Source organism: Crocodylus porosus, unplaced genomic scaffold, assembly GCF_001723895.1.
Source record: "Crocodylus porosus isolate Cpor-Errol unplaced genomic scaffold, CroPor_comp1, whole genome shotgun sequence".
In the NCBI taxonomy this organism is placed as follows: Eukaryota; Metazoa; Chordata; order Crocodylia; family Crocodylidae; genus Crocodylus; species Crocodylus porosus.
In genome coordinates this window covers 36,242,614-36,256,142 of record NW_017728949.1, presented here as the reverse complement: position 1 = coordinate 36,256,142, position 13,529 = coordinate 36,242,614, and the positions used below count along the sequence as shown (strand labels likewise).

At 38.7% G+C, this 13,529-nt stretch overlaps 1 protein-coding gene across 3 annotated transcripts in view; it reads left to right on the top strand.

The window, feature by feature from the left end:
* Positions 1 to 7,677, top strand: part of UBE2E3 (ubiquitin conjugating enzyme E2 E3) — an 82,774-nt gene extending 75,097 nt beyond the window's left edge. For all 3 annotated transcript variants that reach the window (XM_019554178.1, XM_019554180.1, XM_019554179.1), the window contains exons 4-6: positions 180 to 312; positions 1,769 to 1,916; positions 5,279 to 7,677. In XM_019554178.1, the coding sequence (XP_019409723.1) occupies positions 180 to 312; positions 1,769 to 1,916; positions 5,279 to 5,376 (379 nt within the window). In that variant the 3' untranslated portion in view covers positions 5,377 to 7,677. The remainder of the gene's footprint in view (positions 1 to 179; positions 313 to 1,768; positions 1,917 to 5,278) is intronic.
* Positions 7,678 to 13,529: the final 5,852 nt, after the last annotated feature.

Genomic DNA, 13,529 nt, shown 5'->3' with positions numbered 1-13,529 from the left:
TATTCTTTTGCCAATGCAATCAAAAGCTGAAGGCCCTGAGTAAGCAATAGTGGCACTGAGTTGGTATTTAGACCTACACTAAAGACATGTAAATTATTACTATTAAAAATGGGTTTAAAAGGTAATCTTTGTAAACATTCTTCATAAAAGTACAGTTAAGTTTCTGTCTTTTTACATAGTGCTGGTCCTAAAGGAGATAACATTTATGAATGGAGATCTACCATACTTGGACCCCCAGGCTCTGTATATGAAGGAGGTGTTTTTTTCCTGGATATCACATTTTCTTCGGATTATCCATTCAAGCCACCAAAGGTAAGGGTAAGCTTTTCACAGTGAGTACAGTTATCAGAAGTGACTAGTGACTTTTGGATACTTCCAGTTTTTTTTTTTTTTTGGAAAGGCCTTGATTTTCAAAGTAGGTGTTCATCAGTCTCTGAAAATCAGATCTCCTTAAGCTGTGCTGAAAATAGAGAGATTCAAAGTCTTGGATTTCATTCAATGACTGCGATAACTCATGCTTTCTTTCTGCTTTCTGACAGTTCAAAGTAACTGCTCAGGAGGTGAAAATCTAGTTCCAGTAAAACACAGTTTCCCTTTATATGTACATCTTAGTAATCATCAACAAAGGAAATTCAAGTATTCAACAGGTAAAAATATTATATTGTAACCTCCAGTTATCTAAAAATCCAGTGCTGACATATATTTGTAAATGTGTATCAGCAACTGATTATCAGCACCCATGTTTATGTAACATGTTTATGAAATGGAAGCAATATATTATTTAAAATAAAATCCAAGCTAAAAATGCTCACAAAACACTATGGACATTCATGCCAATATAAATTCAAAAATTGTAATTCAGTAAGAGATATTGAGGATTGGGAATTCAAAGGCCTCTTTTTTTTAAAGCCAAAATTGGAGTTTACTAATCTTGTCAATGTCTCCAAGAGGGATACTGCAAACATTTAGAAGGGATAAATACGTTCTGCCACACTGCATTTCCAACAACTTAAGGATGTTCTGGCGGCTGCTGCTATTACCATTTCAATGTCTTTTTTTCCATTCCAAAAATAGAAGTTTTGCTTACCTCTTTGCAATCAGTTATGCATTTAAATATTTCTCACTTCTTTTGTTTGTGCACAGAAAACTGCTTTCAGTCTAGACAAGTATTAGTTTGGGATCAATTAAAACAGGAGGGTGATGACACTTAGCACAGTAGAAATGTTTTATATATACGCAGTAAGTCCTACCTCACCCAGGGTTTAAGAGAATTTAGTTTGTAAAGTGTTTTGAGGAAGAGTAGCTCTACATTTCGTTAAAAAAAATGAAAGTAATACTGTATTAAGATTGCAGAATTAGGTACTAAAACCATAGAAAAGATAAATCTAAGATTTCACATATGAGCTCATTTCAGTCCACTTGTTCACATGCATTGCAAAATTGTAATTATAGTTGTGCTTATCATCACAGAGTCCTAAAATACAATATATTATTTATATTGGGTACATATTTATGTACCACTACCATATGTGCACTAAAGGGGGCCAGTTCTCGTGCAGAGTAACAACAATAATGGTAATGAAATGTGTGGGGGGTTTATTGAGCCCATCTTACAGACTGTGTAAAAACTGAGAGGGGTCCCTGTGGAAATTCTGTCTTGCTCAGTCTGCACTGCACCATTTCAGACAGTTGCTACAACTCAAAGGCTAAGGGGGGGCAGGATACTCATTTAATAACTTTTCCCCTATCTGTTCTACTGTAACTGTAGGTTACTTTCCGTACCAGAATCTATCACTGCAACATCAACAGTCAGGGAGTCATCTGTCTGGATATTCTGAAAGACAACTGGAGCCCTGCTTTGACTATTTCAAAGGTTTTGCTGTCTATTTGTTCTCTTTTGACAGACTGCAACCCTGGTAAGCAAATTGTAATTTCCCAACCACAAACTCTTACTTATTTCCCAGTAAGTGACACCATAATTAAATAAAAATGAATAGTAGTCTACTACTTAAAATTAGACATCAGAACAAACCAATTCAGTTCACTGAACTGTAGCTGTCTATAATATATGCTATATTATAATAAAATGTATTATATAATATCTTTGATAATCTTTCCATGTGGCAAATGCCAGTTTCACAGTTTAATCCTTAGTTCTCATATTACTCTCTTAACTCCTCTGTCACTAAGGAGATTAAGTAGCATTATCCCCATTTTACAGAAGGCGAGCATAGAGTGAAATGACTTGCTCAAGGACACACAACAGTTGGGGGACAAATCCCAAGGCTATCAGGATTTCCTGATTCCCAGTTTATTGCCATTTCACGTGGTCTAAAGGAAATAAGTTTCCTATATAGCTTTCTGTAGTAGAGCTTCTAATTACTTTCGAACAAGTTGCTGCAGGGTACAAAGAGGCAAAATTTTACTGCATCTCAGTACACTCTTCCTCTGGTCCTTTGTCTTCAAGAAGGCAACTATAGATTAGCTACCTCAGGTAAGAGCACGTGTGCACAGGCAGTTACTACAGAGCAGCTGTAGTATATCCTGCCTCCTTTCTATTCCATGGTAAATTGTTCATTTGTCCTTACCCAGTTATTCTGGATTTACATACAGTTAAGTGAAAATTGGATTTGATCTAGGGTTTTTAGTCATGAGAATTCCTGTAAGTTAGTGGTCACAGTTATTATATGAAATACCTTCAGATTCATTTTTGATCATTTGAATTTCCAATTTGATACCTCCTGGTAACGAAAAGAGCAAAAGCAAGCAAGCTGAAGTGCAGGCATGAGATTTTTACTACGGAGCTGCCTAATTAGCTCTGCAGTAAAGTCTCAGTGTCTACATGGGCAGGCCAATTAGGTCGCAGTAAACTAATTAACTCTGCTGTAGGTTAGTACTTGTAAACACAAGTACAATTACTATCCTATGGCGACATTCTTTAGTGTGCAGCAACACATGTGTAAATGCTGACTGGAGCATGAGTGCGTTTCAGTGCAGGGGCTTCCTGCCAGCTAACCTCACTCTTTTGCCCCAGCCAGCCCCTCCACAGCACATTGACCTAGGTTAGAGTAGGCTCAGGCTGGGAGACTGACCCCTGGGCCCCCTGCCAGCTGGGGTGCTCCAACCCAGCTCAGCGTGCTATGGTCCCAGGCGCGCGTTCAAACACAACATCTGGGACCAGTAAACTCTGATGTGATATGTGCCAGAGTTTATTATTACATTCATTTCACATGTAGATGTGCCCTCTTATTTCCAGATGCCAAAAGTGGAGCTAAGTGTGGAATTAGTTGGTCAGGGCAAAGAGGTAGAGCAGGGTAGGGAGAAGCAGGAAAGGAGTTTGGATTGAAGTAATGGTTACTAGAAAGTTGTCTGATTAGCAGTAGTCTAGACACCTGTTACTTTCCTACTCCTCAGCCTCCCTCTCCTTGACTTTTATTTTGGCTGCCCACCCTTATCAGCTAGTTCCTGCCTCAACTCTACTTTTGGGAGTAATCTTTTCCCTAGTCCCAATCAGCCCTGAGTCCCAAAGATCTCTTGCTATTCCCTTGCTTTTCTACCATTTAGCATCTGGCACACTCCTTAAGCATGTTCTGCTTGATTTCTGCTACCTGCCAGCAGCTTTCCTTCATGACCACACTCCTCTTCACCATACATAAAGGAAAAGGCTGTACTAGTAGCCTCCATGACCAATTTGCCAATCCATTTCCTACCAGCTTAGCCAATCCCACTCCTAAAACAGCAGATTTGCACAGCCTATTCAGTTGCTGCTGTTGATGCACCTCTTTGAAGATGTCTGCTTTCACTTCTTGGCTAGGTTGGATCAGACCCTCTATACCATGGGGCTGCAGCCAGAAAGTGTATTCAGTTTGTGAAAACATCCCATATAAAATGTAGTTGGGAAGTGCAGTTGCACTGTATAGGTTTATGTTCATCTGTGTTGATGAGCAAATATTATAGTCCAGGATACAGTGCTGCCCTCTATAAAGTATCAACCAGTGTGGTGGTGTCCAAACTTAATTTGCAGAAGGGCACAGTTCAGCTGGGGAAAGTTCAGTTTTAAGCAGTGAGTGTGATAAATGAAATGAAGTGTCTTGTGCCCGATGAGAGAACCAACAAGAGAAAAATGAAGGGAATATACAGTTTAAATATTTAAATATGTAAATGCACAGTGTGCACTGGTTTGGAAGATTTTTGCCATTTTCAGAGAGATTCTCTTTTTCATGTTTCTGGGAATCCCAAGAGAACAAGTGACATTTCTCAGCAAGAGAAATGTTTGATTGTGGTCACTAGAGTTATAAACCTAATCTGGAGCACCCTAGTTTAGAGCAGACCTGGGGGGCAAAGGAACCAAGAGGGAACATGAAAGAAGTGTTTTGCAGAGAATAAGCTTTCTTGGGGCAGGATGGGGGGAGGAGTCATATGAGTACATGACACAAAAGTGTAGCTGACTGTAACAAGCTTGGAAGCAAACAGCTCTTCTTTCTGTGATTCATGAGGGAGTCGCCTCGTTCCCCCCACCGCCCCCTCCAGGAGTCTCGTCACCCCAAATGGGCTGGCTGTCTGTTAATCTGATTAGGAGAAGTTTGCTCTCCTGTGGCCGTTTAAGTTTGCAAAAATGAAAGATTTTTCTAAAGTTTTAAAAAGTTGGAAGTGTGAATGTATTAAACTCATTGCAAAAACAAATGGTTCTAGAGATAAATCTGTCCACTACCCAGCCTGTAGCTGACTTTGCTACAGTGTCGGGTAGAGAAAAGCTGTAATATTTTAACATGGATGTCTTTTCATTTTTAAAATAAACTAAATGTTGAAATATGCAGATAATCAAAATATTAAAATCCTTCCTGTTCATTCAGCTTTGTGCACTTCTTGTAGGAAGTGTCTCATTTGTTAAAATCATGCTGCAGAGTACAGCCTACCAAGACTACACAGTGGGCGCATTTACACAAGACCCATAATGTGCATTGGACTAATTCTAGTGCACGTTAGCATGGCTGGCAAAAACCATGCTAATGTGTTTAGTCCAATGAACATTAAGCATCACAGAAACTATTCATCAGCGTTAATAATGCTCAGTAGTGCCGATTACAGCACATTAATTTAGTACCTGTTATTACAGGTACTAAACTTAATGCTATGTAATTACGACACATTAATGAACGTGTAGATGTGCCCATTGGGAGCCAATTCAGTTTTTAAAATGTTTCCCCCTTTTCTTTAGTTGAAGGATTGCTAATGTAGCTTCTTTTGCTTTTTTCCCCTTCCCTTCACATTATTACAGCTGATCCTCTGGTCGGAAGCATAGCCACTCAGTATCTGACCAACAGAGCAGAACATGACAGGATAGCCAGACAGTGGACCAAGAGATATGCAACATAAATGACATAAACTACTTGTGCAGTGTGAAGGTGCAGGAGGCAACTTTACAGTGTGCAACAAATCTTTATAGCCTTTACAATACGGACTTCTGTGTATATGTTATACTGATTCTACTCTGCTTTTATCCTTTTGAAGACTGGGATACTGCCCCCAAAAAGGTAAATGCTATCAAGAGTAGAACTTTGTAGCTGTAGATTAGTTATGTTTAAAATGCCTACTTGCAAGTCTTGCTTCTTTGGGATATCAAAATGTATTTTGTGATGTACTAAGGATACTGTTCCTGAAGTCAACCAAATATTATAGTGCATTTTAGCCTAATTCATTATCTGTATGAAGTTATAAAGGTAGCTGTAGATTACTAGGAATTATGTCATTTGTATTAAACCCAGATCTATTTCCAATATGTGGTACATGCTGTTGTGAAAACTGTTTTAACTTTTACCTTTGTCAGTTTGTAATGAAAGGTTTTCCTTTTTCCCTTTGTAGCTCAGAGAGCACCCTGTGTATCATCTCACACACAATAAACGTGTTCCCCAAGGAGTAGTTTCTTTGTTTTCCTATTTTAAAATAATATTTGAATGAGTTTAAATATAATAATAATGCAGGGTTATTATATCACAGATCCCAGTGGATCTTCGGGCAAATTGATACACAAAAGCAAAGTCTTGCTATTAAATAATGTACACATTTGAATTGTTTAAAAATAAAATAGTCAATTGGATATCTTACCACAAATGTTAATTTTAACATTATTGTAGATAGGTGCTACAGGCTCAATCCTGCTCCCATAAATCAGCGTTTTACCATTCACCTTTTCAGCTGGAGCCAGATCAGGATCCAGATAGCTTGATGCTTTGCTTCTAAGTATAAATCACAAGTATATGACTTGCTAATCCAGAGAACTGTAGTTGTCCATTGAAAACAGTCTTCCAAAGTATTATTGGTTGTTTTATCATCTATCTGAAAAGGAGTAGAATAAATTTAATCAGGGATTAGGAGATTTTAAGAAGATAAAACATCTTTTGTGGGGGGAAACTTTTGTAAGTGAAACTGCTTTTCAGAAGACTCTACCCTTTTACTTCCTCCCAGAAATCTTGTAACAGCTATCTGTAACAGAGGTGCAAGTTTATATGCTACACAGTTTTTAAAGTAGTCACTAATTATTTTATATCTTGGGCATTTGTAGGTCACAGGTCACCTTTGCAGAATATAACTAAAATGTCTGTTGATCCCTTTAAAATTAACTAACAAAGATGTGGGTCTAATTTTTAAAGTTAATCTTCCAAGTTACCTTGTGTTTTTGGAGCATTTCTGTTAAGATGTTCTTTCATCAAATATATAGAAAACTGACTTTCAAGTGTTAATATCTAAGCAGTAACGGAATTTGAAATTAATTATCACTGGATAAATCCCTGTTCTTGGGTCATGTGGCCCTTAGCACATGTCATCTACCTTTTTCTGAATATTGCTAGTGTCCTTAAGGTAGCTCAGACAGCTATGTATCGCTGTATCTCTAATTAGAAGTCAGTCTCTTTTGGTAAATGCACGATGGGCTTGGAGTACATACAGGCTGTGAAGTGCAAATGAGAAATGAGAGGAACCAACAGGTATTGTGGAGACCTTTAGTCTGGTAGCAAACTAGTATAAAATAAACAAAGAGCTGGGAACCTCTACAGAAGGCAACCTCAGTTTCTCACTATATAATTGTACATAGTGAGAAATAATGTACCGTCACAAAGAAACAACATCTAAGAAACTAAGAACTATATGCACTGGACAGCTAAAATCTGGGAAGAGAATCCAAAGACCTTGCTGATTACTGTATGTAGGCAAAGGCATACACGCGTTGCATGCATGCCACTCCAGTGACTTTCCAATAAGGGACAAAATATATATTTCACATATTAAATATGTGACCTACAGAATTTTCAGATATTTTATCACAAAATATATGGTATAAAGTTTTAATCCTTATTTTAAAGTACTTGGTTTTCTTATCACACATCACTTGAAATATCGAGGCGTACAAGTGGGATGCCTTCTTAACATTACCCCATTCTAGCTTTTCTGGACATTTGATCCTTTACTCTGAATTCCCATCCTTTTGTTGGTTTGTCATGACTGTTCTTTTTAATGTAGTTTTTGTGTGTAAATTTTATATTTACTGAAGTAAAGGTTGTTTTGTGTAAACATTTAAAGTTAAAAAAAAAGCTAATTTTGTTTCTCAACTTTTCTCTGCTAAACCAAGCAGTAGAAAGAAATTTGTATTGTTAAATAAATCAATTAGTTGTTAAATGAGAATGTGTGTCTGTTTCTGTGGGGTTGGGGAGAAACCTCCTCGAGTCCTCACTGCTCCCAGCACTTCCTGTCTCCAAGTTGAAGTACTAAGACCAAAGAAGCTTTCTGACCACAAGCTGCCAGAGGTGCTCAACTCTCATCAGAAACCATCAGCAGAAATGACACTTTGATAAAACACTTGCAGAACATGTTACAGCTCCCTCCACCTGTCCCTCAATATTTGGACCTATCTTACTTTTTTTTCAAATGTCTATGTGATTTGTGAGGCTAAAACACAATAAATGGGTTTAACCTAAATTCTTACTCCAGCTCGTTTGCACCACCTGGAAAACTGTGATATTGGGACAGTCAAGGACACCTCATCACAGGGAATCCTCACACAAGCAGCTAGCACTGCCAGATCTGTGTCACTTCTCTTAGCATGGGTGAGAGGCCTGGTAAAATTATCCTTACACGTTGCAGCAAAATAACTTAGCTCAATTCTACAGCTGTGTGTTATGCTGATTCCCACTTACTGAACTAATATTTAATTTCCCATATTAAGTGAAAAGGGATGGATAGATTATTTAAAGGAACTAAAGATACCAATGTACTAAAGCATTCTTATTTTCTGTGTTTACAGAGGCTCCTGAATTATCTGTCTCTTGGCCTATGGTGGTTATCCTTGTAAAACATGGGCTAGCTGAAGAGAGATGTTTTCACACACAATTGGCCACAATGTCCTGTCTTTGTCACAAATGATGAAAAAGCTGGAAAAGGAGGGGATCACTTGGGGCTAGATGGTAAGAATGCAATCTGCCCTGAGTAATAAGCAGTCCACAGCTGTACAGCTCAAGGAATTGAATCGGCTCAGAGCCACAATCTGGTCCCTCCCCTCCTCTAGGGAAATAGGAATCTGTGCCAGCCCTTTAGCTGGTACAGATTAGTTCTTGCTCTGCACTGGCTCAGCTGTGTTGGCTGGGTATTACAGAGGCTGTATCGCAGACTTGGCCCTTTCCCCACCTGTCTGTGGAGGAGAGCAGCTTGCAAAGCCTGTAGAAACTGCTCTTTCCCCTTCCCTTGTGACTGGAAAATGTGTAGCTCATGTATGTGACCAAAGGGGGTGTCTTATGCTTATTTTATGACAGCCCTTAAGGCCAGATTTTGTCTTTACTTCCCTATTACCTTATACTGGTGCACTGATCTTATCATCCTTTCCATTTATTAGATTTGTAATTTGACTAAACATATTGAATGTCAAATGATCTACATAACCACAGAACCCCCTCACTCACTATCCCCACTTACAGGAAACAGACTGTACTGAAAATGGGGGCGTAGTGTTAGTGAAGGTTTCTAGAATGTTAGTAGTACTTTTTTATAAACTTGGCACAGCAATTTTGGGAAAGGAAGAGCTCAGTATCACTTTTGGACCTAATACCTACTTAAATTATGCTTCTAAGTCAAAATTCTAAGATTCACTGTGGTTTAACTCACTCCAGACAGTTGGTTACAGCATGCAGAGACAGTCATCAGTCAAAAATTGAACCAAGCTCCCCAAGAACTGTAAGTAAACCCAGAAACAAGTTTTATGCACTGTTAACTCTTTGAGAAGTTAAGGGGTAAAAGCAAGGTATGCTGCGCATGTGTCATTGCACAGAAGTGGTGGACCCGTGGAACATGTTATCATCCTGCTTCTGAAAAACACATCTGAAAACAGCTGCCATCTTTTTTCATCAGTGTTGGCTTTGTCTCCCTCTAGGCTAAGTACAGACAGTCAAAAAGCCTGAGGCTGAACTGATTCAGTATTTGCAGGTTAGTCTAAACTGCAAAGATTGAACCAATAGGCAAATGAACAGACATTCACTTTTGATTCAGGAAATGTAGCTACATGCTTGCAGTGGCTCAAGCCAGAAGCCAGGGGGTGGGGAGGTGCTAGAGCATGGCTCTCTGGCACATAGCCATCATGGGCTGTGTGTTCATTTCCTTTTCCCACTGCCCGCAAGGTCTCTGGGATTTGCAGTCCACAATCACAGCAGCAGGACATTGCAGGGTTGCTCGTCATTTTCTCTTCCTGCTTCCAGGTGCCTTTTGGATTTGTAGTCTACAATTGCAGCCAGCAGTAAGTAAACAAGGCGGGGCAGCTCCATACTCAGGGGAAGGGGAGTTTAAATCCCCTCCATGGCCGCAGACACCAACTGGGTTTGCCTGGGGGGAGCGGGGGCAGCGAGCCAACTCTCACTGCTTTGGCCAGTTAGCAAAGAAGAGGCAGCCCTACTCTCTGGAGCAGACAGCACAGCTCAGCCCAGGGCTGCAAAGCATGCTGGGATTGGGGGGACTCTGATTTAACTTGAACCAGGAAAGGGTCTAGGACATAATTTTCATAAACCAATTTGACCTAAATCAGTTAAGTCTGATACTGTATTCAACCACGTTTATCTTAAGCCAGTTTGAGCCATTTTGAACCTGGCCTATGTGTATTGATCTTCTGTTCTATTACAGGTTTAAACTGGTTTCTCATCACTTAAACTGGTTTGTGTGTAACTTCTGTCCCTAGCCCTATAGAACAAATGTCAGGTCATCATTTAAAGAGGAATTCAAAGTGGATAGATTTGTAGACTCTACGGAATGAATTATTCCTATAGAAAATTTCTGGGATATCTATAAATAATGAACAATGGTGAGTTCTCAGTCATTTGGGAGACCATTCTTCTGAATACACAAGCTGCATATGTCAATGAAGTATGCCAACAGCCTACCACTTTTTGAGGAGTAAGTCATCAATAATAGAACAGGAGAATATAGGGACAATAAACGGAAGCTGAATAGAGTATAGTTGTGTGCAATGGGTTTCAGTTCAGTCAGCAAGGTCAGCTGCTGTAACAGTAGAAATCTGTGTTTGTGCTTATATATTCTAGATCGCCTTTATATTTGTTAAAATTTGGGTCAGACTGCAACTTTTTTGTTGCTTAAGTAACCTAAAATATAAAGGATAAGCTATTTTTAGCTAGATGGCAGTTTCTGGGTGTGTAAAGCCTGCACAAAATCATGAAAACTTATTCTTTTCTGTTGTTATGATGGTTTTTGTTACTTAGGGCATTAATCTAATTTTTCATTTTCAAAATTATTACAATTATGCAACAGCATTTTCTTATTCTCTTTTTTTTTTTTTTTTTTTTTTACTGTTGCTGATATCCAATTGCATTGTTTCATAAGTATGGATTTAATGAAGAAATACATTTCTGTAACCTACCTTTCAAGTCTCATGCATAGGTTCAGTTGATATTTTAATGTAATATGACTTGAATTACATCCTTTAAACAGTAAAAATTAAATTACACAGTAGTTTTTCTTCATGATTATACTACTTACCACCATTTGCAAGGATATTTGTTCCCTAGTATAGTATGTAAGTTATTCGTGTACCATCACAGAATTTTAACATGATTTTGTACTGCCTACCGTATAATGTTTGATCCAAGCATTTCTAATGTAACTAAGGAATATAAGCCCAGAAAATAAAGTTCCAACTCAAATACAATTTTAAACAAAGAAGTATTTAGAGACTCATGGAAAGATCAAATCTAGGCATGTTTCATACAGATTTTGTTCTGCATTATTGACTAGACGTTAAGAATGCTTAGAAGTATACTAGAGCCTGTGATTAGTTTACAGTCTGGAACACTAAATGTAAAAGATACGCTGATTAGACAGTAAGATTCAAAGGAAGCGTGCATGAATTTGAATTTTCATTCATGTGTGTCAAAAGAAATAAGTTGTCCATTAATATAAAAGAACATGAAAGCCCTGAACTTCGCATAAAATATTAAAGCTTGCACAAATCAGAAACCTAGTCCTAAATATTGACCTTTATGGCTCTGTTGATCCTTTGGATTTTCATGAAAGCTAAATAAAACATTTGATGTTTTCCCTTAATGGGCTGTATCTCAGAGTTTCAAACCTCACCTTATTGGGACCTGTGTCTGCTCAGCATCTATATCAGTTCCTGTATTCAGTCTTAACTTTTATGCATCCACTTTTCTACCTGGCACAACATCTGAGGCTTAGTTAAGCCTTTGACAGGGTCATCCACAATCCTGAGCATCCCTCTCTTAAACCATACTAGTTCAACTTCATTTTAGGTAACAAAGACTGAACGGTATTTCCCATCACATCCCCTCAGCAACAGTCCTGTCAGCTGAAAGGGTCCCTGCTAACTGACTCAGGACACTGGCAGCAATTCCATACTGGCCTGCTTCCTAGGACCAGTAATGAGTACAGGGTCCTCTCTGGGGCACAGTCTCATGAAACAGAGGAAAAGGCTCTTCCCTGGTTACTTTCAGTTCCTTAGAAATAGATTTGTTGCTCTTGCCAGCTAGCTCCCACCATGCCTAGTTGTGAAGAAAAATTAGGGAAGCAGAAGAACCTTACTGAACAGTCTGTATAGTTCTCTGTAAGCCAGGTCCTGGGTTATATCAATCCAGGTCCAGCTTCAACAAGGAAGGACCTGAGGGCTATAAATAATAAATTATCATCTAAAATCAGGCAAGACTTTTTTTAAAGATGTGATTGGAGCTTTTTGAGCATGTCAGTGAGGTGGGCAATAACAAGTGTCTGGGGAAGTCTGGAATAGTCTATCAGTGGTTGGTCAAATTAATGGGGTCACAAAGATGAACTGGCATCACAGAGACTGGTGCTTCTCCATAGATACAATAGCAATCTGTAGTCTCCCAGGTTCATCAGAATGACTGGGAGTTTGAGTTGTCAGTTTGTTTTCTTCCACCAAAAAATACAAGGCATGAAGGACTCAGTGGAGTGGATCTGCTGCTGTACTGCATTTGACACAAGAAGAAGAGCCAAAAACCTCCGTATAGCACATAGAATGCATGTGGAAAGAGGAAGAAAGGAATTCCTTTTCCCTCTTGATTGATATGACCCAGGAAGAGGTGATGATCTTCTAGGGTAATTTGTTATTTACAGAAGGGTTTGCCTCTGCTGAGTTTGGTTTTTCCCTTGAGGTTCTTTTGGTTTGGGCTGATCCATTGCAAGAGCTTTTCCAGCTAAGAATTATTCTCAACAGAAATGGTGCTGGCACTTTTTTCTTGTAAAATGAAATAAATCTCCACTAGATGGCAGTGTAACACAGTTTAGCGCCATGAACTTGCTAGCATTTGAAGATCTCAAATGTGTTCTCTCTTCTAAAGCAAGCTTTTAAAAAAACAAATATCCTGAGCTCACAAGGATTTGTAAATTGGATACAAAACCCAGAGTTTGAAGGAAAACCTGCACAAAAAAAAGCTGAGGATTCAGGTAACTTGCAATGGGATACAGAAGCTCTTCACCTCTAGGTCTCTTGTTCAGTGATGGTCCAGCCAATGCTGTCTGAAAACAGCTGCTATTATGTTAGCTCTATGGTGTTACCTTTTTAATTATCTTAGTAAAATTTTTACTGAGCAGTTGTGCCAGTATAACTGGGGTCACCTTCAGGAAGGAGACTAAAGAAGGAATGGACATGTGACACCTAGAGTATTAAATATGACTTAATGAACCTAGCAACTTTAGACAATCACAGAACATTTTGGCCCTGGTCAATACCCACCTAACATTTTCATCTTTGATTATTATCTTTGTATCCCAGAAGATAGAGAATATATGTGCAATCCTGATGTGTAGCGGTAGTGCCTGTGAAAATTAAGTTATACAAAATCCAGAATTTCTGACTTTGATAACTAGCTTCCTTAAAACAACAGTCAAGAGTAAAAGGAAGTGGAAACATGAATTTGGAAGTGAAGAAATCAGATCCTTTTACTGAGTTCTGATCTTTGAAGGTGGGCAGTCATGGTCAGGATGAAGTAAAATATACTGCTCAGTTCTCT